Consider the following 18,450-nt stretch of genomic DNA (forward strand, 5'->3'; position numbering starts at 1 on the left):
TACGGGGCACCACTCCATCACCCAGAGCCGGGCACGGGGCGCAGGGCTCCACGATGCCAGGCTGTACCCAGCCTTCCCCCGCTCGCCCCATGCCACCTCTGCAGCACGGCAGAGCTGAGGGCTGTGATGCTCTCTGCTCTGATGCTGTTGTGCCTGGGACAGGGCTGATCCTGCAGCCTTGCAGCCTTCCCACAGGAAGGAGAGCAGCAGAGTTGTCCCTGTGCCTGGGCAGTGCCAGCAGCGTGCATGTCCTATCTAAACTCGCCTTCTGGACTAAATCTTTAACAAGATCAAGGGTTTAACTTTATCAGTGGCTGGAAGAACATGACACCTTTTCCCTGGGGCAAAGTATCTCTGTTGCCTGGCATTTCCTGCAGATCCCTGCATCCATCCCACGCCTGGCTCCCTCGGCATTTCCTGTCTCAGAGGGGCACAGACCGCCCTCCTGCAGGAAGGAAAGAGCAGAGATCTGTGTCCCCTCCAGGGGATGTTTCCCCTGCTGGCAGCACAGTCCTCCCCAGCCTTGCCAGCCCTCAGCTCTGGAGAGCTATCCTCAGCAGCTAGGCCCAGAGCAGGAGCACAGTGATTGATTATCTCTGCTAAGACTGCAAATGGTTTCTGAGCACGTTCAGGTGGCTCAAAAGCCATCGGTCCACCTTGGCAGTGGGGCAGTCCTGTGTTCCCTGCAGAGCAGAGGCTGATGTTGCAGTGTGCACCATCTCTCAGCATCCCCAGGGCCATCAGAAGAGGGGAACGGGGGGAAAAATGGAGTGTGCAGCCCAAACCCAGCCACATGGCTTTGTTTCTGCATTCACAGCAGTGGAGCTCTGCTATGGGGCTGAGAAGAAGGGAACGGTGCATTGTGGCTGTGCTGTGGAGCTGAGCTGGGCGCCATGTGAGCCAGCAGCTCATCTGGCAGCTCTGTGACAGCGGGGACTTCAGCAGCAGCTAGCGGCTGGCTGGGGGGTGGGAGGGAGGCAGTAATGATGGTCCGTGTCTGCAAAGGTAGCAGAGCATGAAAGCAATTTCACACTTTATTAAACAATTCAGGTGCTGGCTGTGCAAGACGGGAGCAAGCAGTGCTGCTCATGCCTGTGCTCCCATCTCCCGGCCCTGTGGCCACCATCTGCAGGGCTCAGCCCCCCCAGCAGAGCAGCACTGCAGGTACCTTAGGTCCTGGGATCCTGTGCATGTGCTGCTCTGCATCCAGCCCTGCGTTCCCTGCACACCGCAGCCCTGCCACACATTGCGTCCCTGGGATGGACCCAGGTTTGGGAACCCAGGCTTGGAGTTTGCATGGATGCCGTTCTTCCCTTGGTGATGCCAGCCATGCCTCGGTCACTGTGCGCCTCGCACACAAACAAGCCGGCCCAGGGCCAGCAGGTCAGATCTGATCCTTGTTGTCGCACCCTCTGGGTGGACACCATCCAAATGCCAGCACGTCCAGGATATGAATCAGCTCAGGCGCAGTGCCAGTGCCGAGTCCCTTGCTGGCCAGTGGAGGCTGTGGGCAGCAGTGCCACCCAGCTCCACTGCCACCACAGCCCTGCGCACGCTGAAACCCCAGGCTGGTGCCGTGCTGCTGCTCTGGGCTATGCCTGACCTTGAGGTGGGCACCTGGCCAGGAGCCGCCCCCCTGGCACTGGCATGTTCCACCAGCCCGGCCAGAGCGTTCCTCTCGGGAGAGCGTGTCCTCACCGCGCTATTTAAAGGCACGCTTGTGCCCTTTATTCTTCCTCGTGGTTAGGCTGGAAGGGACCCGTGCCCCGCGCTGACCCCGAGGGAGCAGCCGGAGCCTCCGTGTCACCGGTTGGGGTGACACAATGGGAGAAGCGAGGGACGTCGGTGCCCCGCGTCCTCACACCACATTACAGCGCACGTCCCGGGGAGAGCATCTGCAGGGAACGTCCGCGGGCAGCGAGGTTCGACACGACGCGATTGGGAACGGAAGATCCCGGAGGAGCCACGGGCGGGAGGCGCGGCGCTGCGGTGCTGAGCCGAGCGGTGCCGGGACAGTTCCGCCACCTCGCGGCCGCGCAGCCCCGGCGTGGCACAGGGCCGGGCACGGCTACGGCACCGGAGTCCTGCACCGGCACGGCCAAGAGCCGCGGTCGCACACAGAGCGCTTCTCGCGCCGGGAGCGTCAGCGGCCCTCGGCAGCACCGCACCGCAGTGCAGGGCCCAGCAGCAGGGCTTGGTGGCCGAAAGGGGACGGAGCGCTGGCCTCGGGGACAGCCCAGTGCCCAGATGGCGCTGGGCCGTGTGGGTGCGCACAGGGGAGCGTCACCCCACCCGTTCTGCGGAGAGCACGTCTCCAAGAGACACGTGTCAGGCCGGAGCCCCGTTTGCAGCACTGCAGCCTTTGCAGCTCAGACGTGATTTACTCAGGGATGGTTCTCTCATCACCACTACTTTTCTCTTTCTCACCAAAACGAATCCCTGCAGAGCTGCAGCCACATGTCACTCCATCCCAAGTCTTCTCTCCATGCTGCCCAGCAAGAAGCAAACGCACATGGACGTGGCACCCTCGCACCTTCCTGCCCTTGTGCACAGCGGCACAAAGCACATCTCCCCACCTGCAACCGTGGACCCACAGCCCCTGGGCCACATTCTGCTGCTTCTCCAGGCCAGGGCTGTGCAGCCACTCCCTCAGCAACGAGCTCATCAGGTGCCAATCGGACAGCTCTCCTCCGTGAGCAGCACGAAGCCATCGGGTGCTGCGCTGGTGCTGCTCACACGGGCAGACTCCAGCCCACGGGCTCCTGCACAGGGACTGTCAGCAGGTAGCTGGAGGGCACGTAGCCCCGTTGCCCGTTCACCTCCACCAGGCTCCACTCGGTGCTGCCCTTCTTGTCGTGCGGCTCCAGCACCACTACGGGCTGCCCTGCCTGCAGGCTGAGCTCCTGTGGGCTGCGTGCTGTGAAGGAGAAGCCAGCAACCACCTGTGAGAGCAGGAGGAGAGGAGGAAGCACTTAGCAAGAGACAGAGCTAGGAAGCAAAGGGACATACATGGCAGGATAGGACCTAGAGGGGACACCAAGGACATCAATATAGGGACATGGAGACCCCCAGTGCACAATTCCCTTGCTCTGTCTACCCCAAGTCCCAGCAAGGCAAACCTCAGCCTTACCCAGGCGGCTGTGACACTCCTGCAAGGCACACAGCTGCACATGAATGGTTGTATGTGTGCTGGAAAAACAGGTCTGTGTCCCTGCCCACAAGCAGAGAGCTATCAGGGTCACTGGCAACAGCCCTGTGTTGTCCTCTCCTCTCACCTGGAAAGCTGGGGTGAACGTGGCCACCTGGGGTTTAGGAGCTTCAGGTGACACATAAGAATGTCGCCTTCTCTCTGTGCCACTCTCCAGGGCTGACATCTGCATCCTGGGCTGCTGGCTTGGTCCCAGGCAATAGGGCTGGAGTTTGGCAGCAGGCACAAATCCTCGGGGACCTGGAGAACATGCACACACAGGTCATGGGGTCCCACAACCTGGCACACATAGGATGGGTTGGAGGAGAAGGGAGGGGAACTTGGCTGTAGGCTGGCACAGCACAGTAGCCCCACTTAAACGTGTCCATCGCTAGGGTACATCCAGAGCAAAACCCCAAATAATGGGTTTCAAGACACTTCTGATGGACAGGACTCTCCTTTCCCAGCCTTTACACTTCACAAGTGCTCTTTTGGGGAACAAATGGGAAAACCAAAGATCTACAGCCAATGGCTACAGGTGTAGCTGGCAAAGCACAGATGGGTTTGGGCTGAGCCAGCCCTGGAAAGGAGGGCCCAGGAGATAATGGCTCACTGTTTCATCCAAGCTGAGGAAGTGGTTTGGGTTTGTTTTTTGACCCTGGTGCCTCCTTGCAATGCTAAAAGTACCTCCAGCATCCACCAGCCATCTGCCCTTGTTGCCTTTAGTATCCACACTTTGCAGCAGAGCCACAATCTGCCCTCTTTGCAAAGTCAGGTCCATGTCTTTGCTGCCACTGATGTTGCTTGTCACTTGGTAAAGTTTGTCTGGGCCGTGTTTGCTCACAAGGGAAAGGACCTTCCGCTCCTCAGCAGAGTTCAGGGGCTGGAGGGGAACAAGAGACACAGGAGCACTCAGTCAGACACAGGAGACTGAGGCCCTCTGTGAGCATGTTCTATCATCATGTGGTCACGTTCCAACGGGTGCTTAGAGAAACCTCTCCACACTATCTGCTCTTCCTCACAATTTGGATACCAGTGCTCAGAACCAGAAAAGCTGAGGCTGTTCCAGCTCTGGTTATTCCCAGACAGCCTCTTTTGGAGCAGCGCTGTGGCTGCGGGGATCCTCTGTGCGACTGTGTGAGCCAACCTCCCCCCAGCATCCTGCACCACGAGGTCTCAAACACAGCTCCTCCTCACTGTCAGCCCTTCCCTTGGCACAGGCTGCCCAGGGAGGTGGTGCAGTCACCATCCCTGGAGGTGTCAAAGAACTGTGATGTGGCACTAAGTGATATAGTCAGTGAGCATGGTGGAGATGGGTTGGTGGTTGGACCTGATGATCTTAATGGTCTTTTCCAACCTTGAGTTTATGATTTCCAGCAGCTACCTGTGGCACAGGGCTTGGTGTGACAGTCTCAAACGCCTGGATGAAGGTACAGAGCTGAACTCCTGACTGCTGCAGGGTGTCCTCCACCATCCTCCAGAAAGCGGGCAGCAGCATGTGGCCATGGGGCATCTGTGAAGGACCCTGAGGTCAGCGTGGGATGCAACCAGCTCACCAGAGCTACCATAGGTCCTGCCCCGAGCCCACAGCCCCACAGCCCCGCTAGAAGGGGAGATGGATGAACCCAGCTAAAACAGGCAAGCCTCGATGAGCACAAGGACACCCGCTCTCCTCCTCTCACCTGCTCTAGTTCCTTTTTAGTCTCATGCAGAACCTCTGCGGCCAAGTCCTGCTGCAGGACACAGAAAGAGCCCAGGAGCTGTCCCAGGAGCTGCATGGCCACCTGGTTGAAGCGCGGGAGCTCAGCCACAAGCAGGGCATTGATGGCCAGATAGGTGTTCATGGCTGCTTCCTCATCATACGTCACGCTGCCCGTTTCGCTCTTCCTCTCCTGAATCTCCTCGTAGTCCAGCAGCTTGTCCAGGCGCTTCTTGACCAGCTGCTGCGGCCCCACCAGCATCTCTGCCAGGCTGCAGAGGGGCTGCCAGACCAGCCTGTCCAGGCGGCGCCTCTGTGGGATGACAAAACCCAAATTTCCATGGGAACCCCATTGGACAGGACCCACTGTCTGCATGCAACACCGTCTTATGCATTAGAAAAGGCTTGGGCCTTTTAGAAGAGGCAAAAGGCCCCCCTGCTGGGGGACTTGTGTGGAGTGGGTGCTTGTGAGGCACCCTTCCCTGAATGCACATGGGATGCTAACCAAAACATGCCCTTAGTAAAGCAGTCATGTATGCCGTGATTCAAAACTTGGGCTGCCCCAGCAAAAGTCCAGATGTACCCACATGTACACTGTCCCACGGGCTGGTGCAGTGCATGTCCCAGCAGAGAGCCCTGGTTGGACAGATGTCCTCAGCCCACGATCTGAGTGCTAACCCTGTGTCCCACCCTGTGCAGCATGGGCACGGGAAGGGCTGGTGCTCCCTATAGGGCATCCAGTCTGGGGATCTGTCTGCCCTGCCTCACCCTGCACTGCTTGGAAGCCCATCCTGGCCATGCTTACAATGAGATAGCAGACACCATCTACGGAATGCTGATGGGCTCCCAAAGCTGAATGTTGATAAGGATGCTCCCTGCACCGGGCCACTCTGAACCCCACTCTCTGTTTCCCCTGCCCTGGCAGCCCTGGCAGGAGGTGTGAGAGATGCTTGGCTCTGATCCCAAAGGAGCTCTGCAAAGAAGGAGCACTCACAAACTCCGGGAACACAGCGCAGTGGAGGTGCTCTGCGAGGCGGCGGTACTGCTGGGCAGGGCCCTCCTCCATCTGCAGCTCACACCTGTGTGGGGTGGGCAGCAGGAACGCCTGGAAGGGAGAAAGCAATCAGGGCAGGCCTCTGGGAGCTGCCCAGCACCGTGCAGCATCCCGTAACTATCCCACAGCATGGGAGCTTCCCTCCATACATGTTCTGCACACAAATATAAGGGGGAGAAGGAACAGCCATTCCCTGACACATCTCACAAGCACACAGACTGCCGTCCTCCTGTGTTCTTCTCTTTTTATGCACTGTTTGGGCTACAAGGAGTCATTCTGTCCCCTTTTCCTTCATCTCATCCCAGTGTGGGGAACCGTTCTCAATATTTTCAGGCCAAGGTCTTTCCATCCTCACATTGGTGCTCTCTGACCCTTCTGCCATTTCCTGAGATCTTCCTGACAGTCTTTTTGCCATCACTCGTGCTTTAATTTCCTTCAGACAGCCTGAAGGATCTCTATGAGAAAATTACAGCAATTACTGACCCAGGTCACTCAGAAGGGAAGTCTGCTGCCATGCCTCATCTGGGGACACTTGTGCCTTATACCTGGTAAAGCAAGAATTTCCAGGCTGAACAACAATGAGCACTTCCAGCTATCTGATACTTTGAAATAATGATCAGCATAAGGATTGACTTTTCTCAACTGACACCCAGCTCTGCCAATGAAGCCTTAGCTTCATTTCAGCCTCCTGTGGATGGAAGTAATCTTCTGAGGCTGTAAGGTCCCCAGCACAGCAACACGTTTCAGCCGAGAAACACAAATCCCTGAGCACCTCCAGCTGTTGTTTGCAGAGGGCTTGGGGGTGTTCTGCAGCTCTCAGACAGGGTCCTGAGGCCTGGATGGGGAAAGTTGCCTGCACACAGTCAGGGTTTTACCTCTAAGTGCTTCAGGTAGGATGCCACGTTCTCCTTCAGTGCAGCCACACTGGATGCCACGCTCTGGAATTTCTCTTCCAGGTCATCATACTCCTTGTCCTCTGTCTGCAAGGCAAGGGGCAGCTTGTCTCTGTGCAGGCAGAACAGGGAGGGGTGGGGGCAGAGGTGATGCCAACACAAGCTGCAGCCTGAAGCTGGAGCTGGGGAGACCCTGAGGGGCTCCAGGAGTTTGACAAGGGCCACGATCCGGGGTGCTTGGGCACTACATGGGATGTGGCGCTGGGGAAAATGCCCTAACTGCAAGCAGTGCTCCGCGTCACTGGGTGTGCATCCTTTTGCTGGGATGCTCTACGGGTCTGAAGGGCTTTCAGAGGTCAAAATGTTCCCCTTTGATACTCATGAGGCAAGGAGGGAGGTCTGTGCCTGCATAGCAGCTAGAATTGGGGACCAACAGCCACAACAGCGGATGTGGGCTTACACGACAGCACAGGCCGCTGGGTGTCAGCACCGGGCTCGGCTCTCCCTGCCTCGGTGCAGGAGGAAAACCCCAGAAGCGGCAGAGGAGGGAGGTAGGCTCGCACCTTGGCCACGATGCCGGCCTCGTGCATGAGGAGCCGGCTCAGCCGCGTGGTCTTCTTGGCGATGGAGTGGGTGTTGAGCCGAGCGAAGCGGTCCCGCAGCGTCAGCTGCTCAGCCTTGTTGTACTTGGTGGCTGCCTCGGGGAGACACGGGAGGGGGAGGAGAGATGTTGGTGAGCGGCCTGGCGGCCCCGAGGTGAGGGGCTGCTCACACAGCTGCTCATCTGTACAGCGGGACCCCGAGGGTGCTTTGGCCTTCAAACATAGGACAACAGTGCTCTGGGACCAGAAATCCTGCCTGCGGCCGCCAGCAAACCAGTAACCAGTGCAGATCTGGCTCCTGCAGCGCTGTGTCCTGGCTGTTCTCTGCAGGCAGGCATGCCCTTATCACAGCCCTGCAGCTCAGCAGCCTCGCTGCACGGTGCTGGGGCAGCTGTTGGGATGCTGGTGTGATCAAGAGAACAATGTGGCTGCAGAAGCTTTATGGCAGCAGCCTGAACGGGTGAAACGGAAAAAGTAAGGCGAGAACAGCAGCAAGGCTGGGGCTGATCAACAGAATAAGCACAACCCACATCAAACAAGGGCAGCCCCAGGGAAACTACCATGAAAACCAAAAAGCAGAGTGAGCTCGCATTTGTGGGGAGCTTGATTTCTCCTGTCCCAAGGGCAGGATTGCTCCTTCAATTCCCCAGCCCAAGGAATGCAGATGGACCAGTTCTGTGCTCGCTCCTATGCCACCCTGCTCCTGCAGCTTGCCCAGAGCGCAGCACCCTCCCTGAGCCAGGTACCACAGTGCCAGGAGCTGCTGGGACGCAGCCCAGCCTGCAGCCCCACCTGGCAGGATGGCTGAAGGACAGGAGAAAGGGAGAGCTTTGAACTGACACGAATAGGAATCAGTTGCAACACCAATGGGACGCAATCAGGGTTGAACTGAGCCTCCCCAGACGCCCGCTGCCTGTGCCATGCCCTCTGCTGAAATGTGCCCCTGCTCACCCACTTCCCGGCGCCGCTTGTACTCATTGATGTTGGCATTGACCTGGGTCATGGCACGCACGGCTGCAGCGAGGGCCGCGTGAGTGCTGGTGCTGACAGGGGTGTTCTCCAGGATCTTGCCCAGCAGCAGTGGGTATTTGGTGACTCTCTGCACTGGCATCACCAGGAAGAAGCTGAGGTCCGAGGCGCTCGTGTGAGGCCTGAAAGAGGGGGGAACTGGATGAGGCTGGTGCGGAGGACAGCCCTGATGCTCCTCTGGGCTTCTCAGCAAGCATTTTGGGGATAACCCGGCCCTTCTCTAGCACCGAGAAAGCTTTGCTGCCTGGGATCCAGAGGTGAGCTGTGCCTGGATTTCTGGCCATGAACCCCAGCTGTGCACCCCCAGGCAGCGCTCACCGGTGTGCTATCCCCACCAACCCCAAAGGCAGTTACAGGCCTGAGCAGGCATCTGGTGCTCCTGAACAGAACTGTGCTTGACTGGCTGAGAGGTGCAGGACAGACACTCCAGGCTGTGTGCACAGATCCCCTCTCTCCAGCACATCATCTGCACTCCAAGCAGGAGGAAATGCCAGTGGCTTGTAGTGTTTGTGACCATCCTGATGGGGCAGGAGGGAACCTCCACATCCATTGGGGCCAGCCTATCTCTCTGCTGATACTGGGGAATGCATGTTCTCTGTGGCACAGCCCCTTTTGGGGAAGGAGCAGGCAGGAGCCATGGGTGCCACCCCACCATAGGTTTGGAGTCCATCATAATAGATTCCCAAACTGTAGTGCTTCTTTGACAGGCCTCAGAGGATGCAGGAGAGGCTGCCAGCAGCTACACCACACAATGCTGTGAAGATGTGGCACTCAGCTAAGTACCCCGGGGCAGGTACCATCCACGAAGGGAGCTCATTTAGAGAGGAGAAGGGCAAGGCCACTAGAGAGGGGGTGGTAGTGGGTACCTACACTGTCGTGGTCAGGGTCTCCATGATCTCCTCCTGCAGCCTGGGGTCCTTGCGGTAGCTCTCCACCAGCAGGAGGGCATGCTCATAGCTAGCACAATAGATCTTGTAGACCATCTCCATCTCCTCCTTGAACTCCTGGAACAGAGTGCCTGGAGGAGGAGGATCAGGCTGGATGGGACAGTTCTCTTCTATAGGAAGGGGTCTCTTCCCCACATACAGTATGAGTTTGCTTTCCACTTACTGATGCTGAGCAGCTGCTCATGCTCCTGGGCAGCAGTGTCCTGAAGTCCCCTCAGGAACCGTCTGGAGACATGGAGGATGTCATCAATGTTAGAGAAGAGTCCTTCCAGGTCAAGACCAGGCAGCTGGAAGGAACACAGTTGCCCCAGAACAAGCCAAATAGATGAGATGGAGGTGGACCTGGCATTGTGGAATCATCTGCACTCTCTCAACACCAGTGTCCTTCCAGCAGCCTCATGTGACATCTGAGGAGCTGGAAACGCTCCATTTCAAGAGGCGTTTGGAGATAAGACCTGGCTTTGTTCCCAAGCAGGACAAGGCCTTTCTAGCATTACAGATGCAGAGTTAAAGCCTTCGGATGGTTGTAACTGGCTAAGACATAATGTCTGTTCAACCCATAACCCTGCCTGATGGGGGCAGTTGGGGGGGCTGGAAGGATCAGGGCGCAGGTAGTGACCTCCCAGCTGTCCTCAGCATCAGCCCTGCTGAGATCTGGGAGCCCCACTGCTCCCAGCACATTCACCCCACGGCCTCTCACCTGCTTCTTCTGGAGGTGTGCCCGGATGTCGGACAGGCACAGCTGGAGGTTGTGCACATAGCTGGCTTCAGTGGTGATGAGCTCCTCCACAGCCAGCCGCTGGCTGTGCTCCATCCTCTCACAGAGCATCACCTCCTCATAGATGTGTGCATCATGGTCGGCTGTGTCCTCAGCAAGTGGCTCTTCTGCATGGGTGCTTGCCATGTCAAGATGCTCTGCAAGAGTGAGCTTGGGTCAGGGGCTGAGCTGCAGCCACAGGGACTGGTGCTCTGGTGTCCAGCTCGGTGCTCACACTTGGTCCACCTATGCCAGGGGACAGAGAGCACTTCCATGGGCACATCTGTGGGACACACACTTGCTCCAGGGGACAACAAGCCATCCACATCTACAAGCAAGGCTTTCCTACCACTGATAAGGTCTGGATGGATAGGGCAATACTCCAAAATCATAAAACTATAAAATGCCGAGAGTGAAAAGTAGGCTGGCTGTCAAGGGCAGGCGCCCACGTGAGGCAGATGGGGACATGCTGAGCAGTTGTGCCTAAATCCCAGCGGCCAGAGCAGCACCCCAGCACCAGCTGTGTGCCCTCCCCGAGAGGAGCACAGGGCTCCGCCACCTCCGTGCCCTCTCCAGCACTGCTCGGGCTGGCTGTCACTGCTCAGCAGTGCCTGGCGTGCTGCCTTGCATTCAAGTGTCTTTTTCAAAGTACAAAGAGTGTTTATGTGACGCCTGAACAACAGGCTTTTCTATGGGAGGGAGAGCTGATTTACAAATTGGGGGGAGAAGTGGGCAAAGGCGTGAGTGCCTGTGCCAGAGGCACCGGGAGCCCCTGGTGCTGAGAGTGCTTTTTGCAGAAGTGCTGCTCTGGCTCCCTCTCTTCTTGTAGAGAGCACAAAATGTGGGAGCTGGTTCACAGCATTTCCTTCTCAGGGAACATCCCCTGCTTATGCTGGTGCTGAGGAGAAAGGCACAGCACTCCAGGCAGCACTGACAGTGCTGTGCTTGGGCAGCGTGAGTCCTTGAGACGCAGCCAGACTATGGCAGCCTGGCCTCCTGCACAGCTGCACAGCCCTGGTGCATGTGGTGGGAACAGAGAGCTGAGCCACAGCCTCAGCTGGGGGCTGCTCCAGCAAATGTTGGCTGCTGCAGCAGTGAGTGCCCCTGCCTGGCAAATGCCCACAGCTGCTCTAGAGGAGAGCTAGGCTTGGCAAGAACACAAATACATGCACTAAGACAGCAGGCACGGTGACTCTGCCTGCTTTATAGAACTCTACCCTGCTAGCTGTCATCCCAACCTCCTATGTATCTGTGGCTGCCACAGGACATGTTCCACGCTCTACTGGGTGCCTCGGAGGTCCCCAGACAGTGGGATGTACCCCAGAGACCAGCAGATGATTGGGGCCGGGGCTGGAAGTGCTTCGAGCTCTGCACGGCAGTGGGGCAGACAGATGCCGAGGGGAAGGCAGGGCTCGGACCCACCGCGCTGTGCAGCTCTGTCCCACTCCTCGCTGGCTGCAGCTCGAGGGACCAAGCACTGAGTGCCACCGGTCCCCGTGCCGATACGGGGACCCCCGTGCTCCCATGCTCCGGGAACGGCTCCCAGGCCGGGAAACCTCTTTGCGCCCCCATCTGAAACGGCGGAGAAACAACAAAATTAAAAAGAAGCCGCTCTGACAGCAGGTTTGATTCGCCGGCTCTCCCCTCGGCCTGCCTACAGATCGGCGCTACGCTGCTGCCTCGGAGCATCCCTGCAGGAGAGCTGCACCCGGGGGAGGGCGGGGGCTGCCGGGCCCCAGCTCCCACCCCGCAGCGCCCCGGTGCGCGATACCCCCCTGCCCGGGCCCGACCCCTCTCTTACCTGCAGGGCCGGCGCCGGGAGCCGCGGCCGCGCTGGCGCGGCGGGAGGAGGTCAGTGGCGGCGCGCTGCCGCTGGCCGAGGGTGGCACGGGAGGACGGGACGGCCCCCGGCGAGAGGGGACAGGTCCGGCCGGGGCCCGCCCGCAACGCCCGGGGGAGCGGCGAGGAGGAGCGCGGCAGCGGCGGCTCCGCACCGCCCGCAGATGCCCCCCCCGGGTCTGATAGGAGAGGAGCGGCGGCGGGGGGGTGGGGAGACCGCGCCTGCAGCCGGTGCCCGAGCGCCAAGCCGGGTCAGCCCCGCAGCGGCTGCGGAGCTCCGGCTGCGGGTTCCCGGCTGCGGCTGGCTCGAGGCGGTGCGGAGCTCCCCGCTGCTGTACGACCCGGCGCTCCGCGGCTGTTTGTTTATGGCTTCGCTCCCGGCTGTGCGGGGCTGGAGTTGCCCGGCGCGGCCCGGTGCGGCGCCCGGGCACCCGCTCTGCTGGCGCTGCCCTGCCGCTCAGTCGCAGAACGGGGTTCGGAGAAGGCCGAAATGAAAAGTCCAAATATAGCCGACGAAACGGTGCCACCGGGACTCAGGGACGTTTCGGGCTGCAGGTTTTTTTTCGCTTGTGAAGTATTTGCATCCTTGTAAACAAGCTATTGAGACGGCAGCAGCTGATGCACAGCCAACTCCCACCGCCCCGAGCGCGTCCCATCCAACCACAGGGAGGTGACAGCCGCACCTGGATTTTTCCAGGCTGACACAGCATCCAGAAGTGGCACAGTGAAAGGACACACATAGTGGCTTACAGAGGGGCACACTGGACAGACACATGGCCACGCGGGGATGGGGCCATGAGTGCAAGCAACTCACAAGGGGCTGGCAGCAAAAGCCTTACCTGGCTCTGACCGCAGGGATGCAGATTTTCTTTCTCCCCCGCAGCAGCGACTCAAGCCTCAGCCAGGTACATTCTGGAGCAGCGGAACACCCAGCCAGGTGGCCCTGGAGACAGCATCTCAGCAGTGTCAGGAGCTTCCCGGCTCCATCCTCAGGCAGGCACACTTACCACCACATCCAACAAAGCCGTGGAGGTACGTCAATGCCTTTGGCTCCTATCAGCGCCCGGTGCCGTGACACACCGTGGCTGGCAGCGCTCTCCTCCCAGCACGTCCCTTGCCCCAGCAGCCAGGGCAGTGGGGCAGCATTCCCGGCTGTCTGCTCCGCCTCACATGGGTCATGCTGTGGGTGTTCCCCCCGGCATGTTTTCAATTCCAGCCAGTATTTTCAGATGTTTGATAGCACAGCTAGGGTGATTTCCTTGCAAGACCACTGTGCTGCCAAGTGATTTTCCCCAGTGTGAGCAGTTTCCTTCCTGTTGTGCTGCTAGCCCTGTTCTCCTCCTATCCAGCCCCAAGCTGGAGCTGCACAGCTCCATGCAGACGTGCTGTCACCACTCCAGGGCTCACCAGGAGTCAGGAAGGCATGGGAGTGGGCTGGCTGCCACTGCCAGGCTCTGGTTACAAGGAAAAGCAAATAGGTGCATGCTGGTCTAGCACAATTGTTTGTGTTTCCAGGTTTCGATAAGCCGATCTAAAGGGCCCTGGTCTCTTCTCCACCCCGTTGGCAATGGCTGTTGTAGCCTTGTGGCCTTAGACCCTGCAGACATGTGATCCAGCAGCATGGCACGGGGAGGCACGCAGAAGGGCGCAGCACTGCGGAGGCGGCAGGGCAGGGCAGGACTGCCTCCTCCTGCTGGGCTCCCTGGTTTGTGCAACGTCGGTGCATGCCTGTTTTTGCTCGCAGCTTCTCCAGGGTCACCCCCACACACCACTGGCTCTGCTTGCGCCCACAGCTGCAGCAGGAGCGTCCAGAGGGGAGGGCAGCCTCCCAGCATCTCACACCAAACTGAATCACTCCTGGAGAGCTGTTTGCAGCTGATAGTCCAGAGCAGAGGGATTTTCCCAACTGCACGAAAGGTTAAGGCTCAGGTAGCTCAGTTGGAAGCTGGAGCCATCAGGGGGCTCTGTGGGAACGCAGCAGATGTGCTGTGCGTTAGTCAGGGCTTGCTCAGGAAGCAGGCACAACTTCCAGCCGTGCAAAGTGCAGCAGCCCTGGGTATGCCCAATTGCAGCAGGCAGGGGTTCTCCTCAGAGCAGCACGTTTGCACAAGAAAGCAGTGTTTCCTTTATTTAATCTTTTCCATTATTACTGTTCTTTGGATTTCTTTCCTGTCTTGAAAGGGCTTCATCACCACACACTGCTATCAGCCGTTCACGTTGGAAGTGAAAACACACAGAAAAAAAACAACTGTTCAAGAAGCAGGTGGCAGGTGCGTCCTAATCACAGAGCTTCCTCCCACACTGCACCTCTGGGAAGTGGACTTTGCCTCAAGCACGGTTCCTCATGTGTGCAGTGAAGCATGGGAATCCAAGCTAAGGTGCTAAGGCAAGGAGGCAAGTGCCATAAAGTTAAGTATTTTCACAGGACTTCATATCTGAGCTGGTCATTAGCATAAGCATCACATGAAAAACCACGTAGATGTCATTCCATTTCTCTCTTCTTCTCTTTCCAGTCCATGTAACCTGTACCTAAGTCCACCACGGAAGGGAAGCACACCTGCTCACAGTAATTACCCCCACGCTGTATGAGGGCCTTCCAACAGGCAGCAGTTGCTGCAGGAAGGAGCTGCAGGCTGCAGGCTGCACTGGGGGGCACTGCCTCCACCATGAGGCAGAGCGGAGGCTAAAAATAAGGAGATAGAATTTGATCCATGCAGAATAAATTGAGTCAGCTCTTTATTTCTAAAGGGGTTATTTATGGGCCAAAGGTTTACTTGTCTTTGGCTTAGCTGTGTCATGTATTCCTTCTCTGCTCTGTTTGGAGGTCTCTTTGGCAGTGGCTGGACATCGCTGTCACTGCTTTACCTGGGCCATCACCTCCATGCTGTCATCCCACAGCACACGCCCTGGTGCCCAGCAAAAGAAGCATGAGATGGAGTAGCAGCTCAGACTGTTGCCCCTCGCACTTCCTCCCAGGCTGTGGGTTTCACTCTTTGTTCCCGTGGACTTTTCTTTCCCCACTGCGGTGAATCCAATGCAAAGAGCAACCCTCCTAAGAAGAACATAGAATCGTTGAGATTGGAAAAGACAACTAAGATTATCGAGCCCAACCATCAAGACAGATCTACTTTGTGTAAGGAGCGTCAGCTCCTCTCACCCTCTCCAGGTCTGCAGCATCTCACATCTCCTGTCCCACATTTACAGCCTGAGGCTTCACGTCTACCAGCCTCTATGGCCCTTCACTCCCGCCTTCCTCGTCCTTGCTGCCTTGCATTGTTTTCCCTACCCTAAAATCTCCAAGACTGTTGATCTGGAGCCTTTTCTTGCTTGTGGCTGCTTTTTGTGCTGGTGTTCCTGCTGGTGAAGGAGAACAGTTTACTGTCAGCTAGGTGGCAAATGGCTTATTTTCTAAGGGCCATGGTTTGCAAGATCTCCCATCCCTGTTCATCAAGGTTACACACACTGAGCTGCTTCTGGGTTCTGGTGCTCTGCAGCCATGGAGGATGTGTCTGCCTGCCTGTGCAGTTCCTGCAGCTGCCAAGTCACCAGGGAGCTGCCTCCTCCAGGTGCCCTCAAGAAGCAGCCAGGCACCCTGCTGTCCACACCTCATCCAGGGTGCAGTGGCTCTGCTGTGCAAGGTGAGGGCGTGAGGAGCTCTGCAGAGGCACCTTCTTCGGGATTGACCACCTCCAGAGTCCCATCAGTATCTGCTGCTCTGGACAGGATCCTGCAGGAGTGGCTGCTCTGCAGGCATGGCAATAGCTGCTCCCTGTGCAGCACACATTGCAGGAGATAGCTACTCTTGCTCATTGGAGGAACAAAGGGTGGGAGGCAGCCTTTGAAGCTGCCAATCCAGTTTGTGAGCAAGCTCTCCATTCCTTTTTCCACTGACGTAACTGGGAGTGTCTTTGATTTGATGGGACTTGTGTCTCTGCCACAAGTGAGCACAGCAGCTACTCTCCTGAAAGGGAGCACTGTGTGTTTGTTTCACTACTGGGGTCAGAGACTCTTCCCATGAAACTTAACTGGGGTGCTGAGGCTCAGGGCATGGCGAGGATGTCCCAGGCACCGCGGTGAAGGGCGGGGTGGGCACCATGCAATGGGCTGGGGAAGCCTTCCCAGGGGAACAGTTTGATGCCTGGGCTTCTCTTCCTCTGGGCTTCCTCTTTCTCAAGGTTGGCATTTCCATGTGGACATTTCCAGCAACATGGAGTTTCCTGCCAACATGACAGCACCGAGCTCAAGAATGCTGGGTCAGCAGAAATTCCTTCATCCCATCCAGCCACAAGGCAATGGCAGTGTCAGAAGGGACATCTCCATTATTAATCCTGTTAGATGATACCAGTTCCAGCTTCTCCACCCCTCGAGTCACCAGCCTATGTGCCAGCTGCAGGCCTGGCTTCCCAGGCTGTGATGGTGGAGAGCCATCAGCCTCAAGGCCTCTGAGCTCTCTGCCAAGCTCTGGGTCCTGTTTTTGGCCAAGGCAAGTCCTGGGGGCATCCAGGGCTCTCCAGCATCCCCAGGCTCCTGCCTGGACTGGAATGGGTTGTGCAAGCCACCCCATAGCTGGTAGGAAACCAGCATGCCCAGTTTTTTGGAAGGGGGCTTGTGGCAGGGGATGCGTCCTTCTCTCATCACACACCACAGCAGGTAATGTGCTGGTTCTTCATAGAAGAGCGCACCAGAGATTTAGCCCCCAGGTATCTTTGCACAGAGAGAACTGATTGGAGGCACAAAAAAGCTCAGCCCCACCAGCCAGCAGCAGCTTCACGTTCAGCAGCACCAAGCAGGCCACTCGCAGTGTGCCCTTGCTCCCCCTAGGAGCCTTGATGCAAAACGACAGCTATGTTTTCTTCCTGCTCGTTATCAGGCTCTCTGGAGACCGATTTTCCTGGCTCCTGGCCTCACAGGGCTCCCTGTGCTTGGCCTGTGCTCTGGGCTGCAGCCGATGCCCTCTCTGGGGCTGCCAGCAGAGTCTCCTTCCTCTGTACGAGAAACCACTGTGTGCCCAGAGCCTGCATCACTGCAGGCAACATTGACCCAAACATGCCTGATTTGAGATTTTCATCCCAAAATGAATGTTCTGAGAAAGAGGAGGAATAGCAAAATGACCGTGACTGCCAACAGCTTAGGAGGATGTGTGCATGTCTGCCTTTCCTGTTGCCTCCATGTCACAAAGATGGAGCAGGGAAGGGAAGTGTGAGTGCCCAAAGCCCTGCAGCAGCCTCAGGGTGAGGAACAATTCCATGGCTGGGAGCAGGGATGGGTGGGAGGCTGTGAGACAGAGCCATGTGGTCCTGGCAGGCACGTAAAGGGAGGGAGGGACTGTGCACTGTCTCCTCTGAAGCAGGAGTAGGGGCTCCAGCTGAAACTACCTGAAGGAAGTTTAACACAACAAAAAGGAAGTGGTTCTTGGTGCAACGTATAGTTAAACTGCAGAGCTTCTGGCCACAGGATGTGACAGATGTAAAGCGTTTAAACAGGATGAATTCATGGAAGAAAAATCTGCTGCGTTATTAAACACAAAGAGCCAGCATCTCTTCCTGAAGGCTGCAGGACTGCTGGGAGCTGGGCTCTGCACCTGGCAACTGTTGCTGCAGCCTGACTGCTCCTCTGCCGGCATCTGGCCAGGGTGAGCTGTCATACGGCCTTGGATGTGTCCCACTGGGCAGCATGGTGAGGCCATGCACCCAGCAGCTTCCTGGGAACACCTGGGGTCCTCACCTGCAGGTTGAGCCTGGCTGCTCCAAGACACTCCAAGACACAGCCACTGCAGGAAGGCTGCTCCACAGCGTGAGATACAGACCATCGTGAGGTCTGCTTTTAACAGAGCAGTTGGTAATAATCAGCTGGAGTCCATTATTCTTCTTGAACCACTTTTTGGAACACTTCATGGCAGGGAGCATTCCTCTGCTCTGTCTCCATTGCATTTTCAGGCCACATACAACATGGCAAAAGCAAGTAATCTGCTGCTAACTGTGTGATGTCTTTGAGATAGGGTGGAGAGAAAGAGCATGGGAATTCATGGAAGCTACAGTATTTATTCAGGTTACAAAAATCATTTTTAAAATGTTTTTTAGCTAAGACTCAGTCCAGCCTCCATCTCCAGCCTGCATGCCTATTTGCCCCCACTTAATGCTCATGAGAGTTTGAGTCAGTTCACATGTGGCAGGAGCTTGGACATGGCCACTGACTCCAGTGTCTTCTGCCTGCCTGCTGCCAGGTGGGTCTGATCTGCGTGCTGGCATACCCAGACGGCGCTACTGAATTCAGCAAGGTAAATATGAGTTTCAGGATTTCAGAGCAGAATCTCGAGTTCCCACGGTTGTAAGGAAGACCTCACAGTGAGGGCATGCAGAGCCAATGTCGTGTGCCTGGAGCTCCTGCTTTTACAGTCCCGCTCCTTTGAGCTGTGCTAAGCTACTGCTCATTGGAGCTAAAAT

At 57.3% G+C, this 18,450-nt stretch overlaps 1 protein-coding gene and 1 long non-coding RNA gene across 9 annotated transcripts; one reads left to right on the plus strand and one right to left on the minus strand.

The window, feature by feature from the left end:
* Positions 1–1,021: 1,021 nt before the first annotated feature.
* On the minus strand, positions 1,022–13,480 carry ARHGEF37 (Rho guanine nucleotide exchange factor 37). Of its 8 annotated transcripts, XR_014886584.1 has the most exons (15): positions 11,970–12,124; positions 11,591–11,740; positions 10,112–10,326; positions 9,575–9,698; positions 9,335–9,482; positions 8,387–8,586; positions 7,397–7,527; positions 6,816–6,920; positions 5,881–5,991; positions 4,870–5,199; positions 4,572–4,700; positions 3,875–4,070; positions 3,276–3,448; positions 2,577–2,942; positions 1,022–2,488 (listed from the first exon to the last, which is right to left on the minus strand). XR_014886584.1 is itself a non-coding variant. In XM_085236782.1 (14 exons), exons 3-14 carry the CDS (start codon positions 10,313–10,315, stop codon positions 2,733–2,735), a joined length of 2,061 nt encoding a protein of 686 aa, XP_085092908.1. In that variant the 5' UTR covers positions 10,316–10,326; positions 12,847–12,950; positions 13,015–13,480; the 3' UTR covers positions 1,022–2,732. The 8 variants fall into 8 exon arrangements, 7 of the variants coding, with proteins under 7 accessions (XP_085092908.1, XP_085092909.1, XP_085092907.1 ...); XM_085236782.1 differs by lacking the exons at positions 11,591–11,740; positions 11,970–12,124 and adding exons at positions 12,847–12,950; positions 13,015–13,480 and having other exon boundaries at positions 1,022–2,942; XM_085236783.1 differs by lacking the exons at positions 11,591–11,740; positions 11,970–12,124 and adding exons at positions 12,847–12,950; positions 13,015–13,480 and having other exon boundaries at positions 1,022–2,942; positions 10,112–10,414.
* On the plus strand, positions 12,904–14,746 carry LOC146543327 (uncharacterized). Its single transcript, XR_014886585.1, has 2 exons — positions 12,904–13,039; positions 14,189–14,746. It is a non-coding gene; the product is annotated as an uncharacterized LOC146543327 (long non-coding RNA).
* Positions 14,747–18,450: the final 3,704 nt, after the last annotated feature.

This window comes from Meleagris gallopavo, chromosome 15 (genome assembly GCF_905368555.1).
Source record: "Meleagris gallopavo chromosome 15, MGAL_WU_HG_1.1, whole genome shotgun sequence".
NCBI lineage: Eukaryota > Metazoa > Chordata > Aves > Galliformes > Phasianidae > Meleagris > Meleagris gallopavo.

Excerpts from the sequence above, each read along its gene's own strand:
- ARHGEF37 (XM_085236782.1), bottom strand. The coding sequence starts at position 10,315 with ATGGCAAGCACCCATGCAGAAGAGCCACTTGCTGAGGACACAGCCGAC. Across the intron at positions 8,587-9,334 it reads GAGACCCTGACCACGACAGT|GCCTCACACGAGCGCCTCGG; the intron begins GTAGGTACCCAC and ends CCCCTCTTTCAG. Across the intron at positions 6,921-7,396 it reads AGGCCGGCATCGTGGCCAAG|ACAGAGGACAAGGAGTATGA; the intron begins GTGCGAGCCTAC and ends CTTGCCTTGCAG.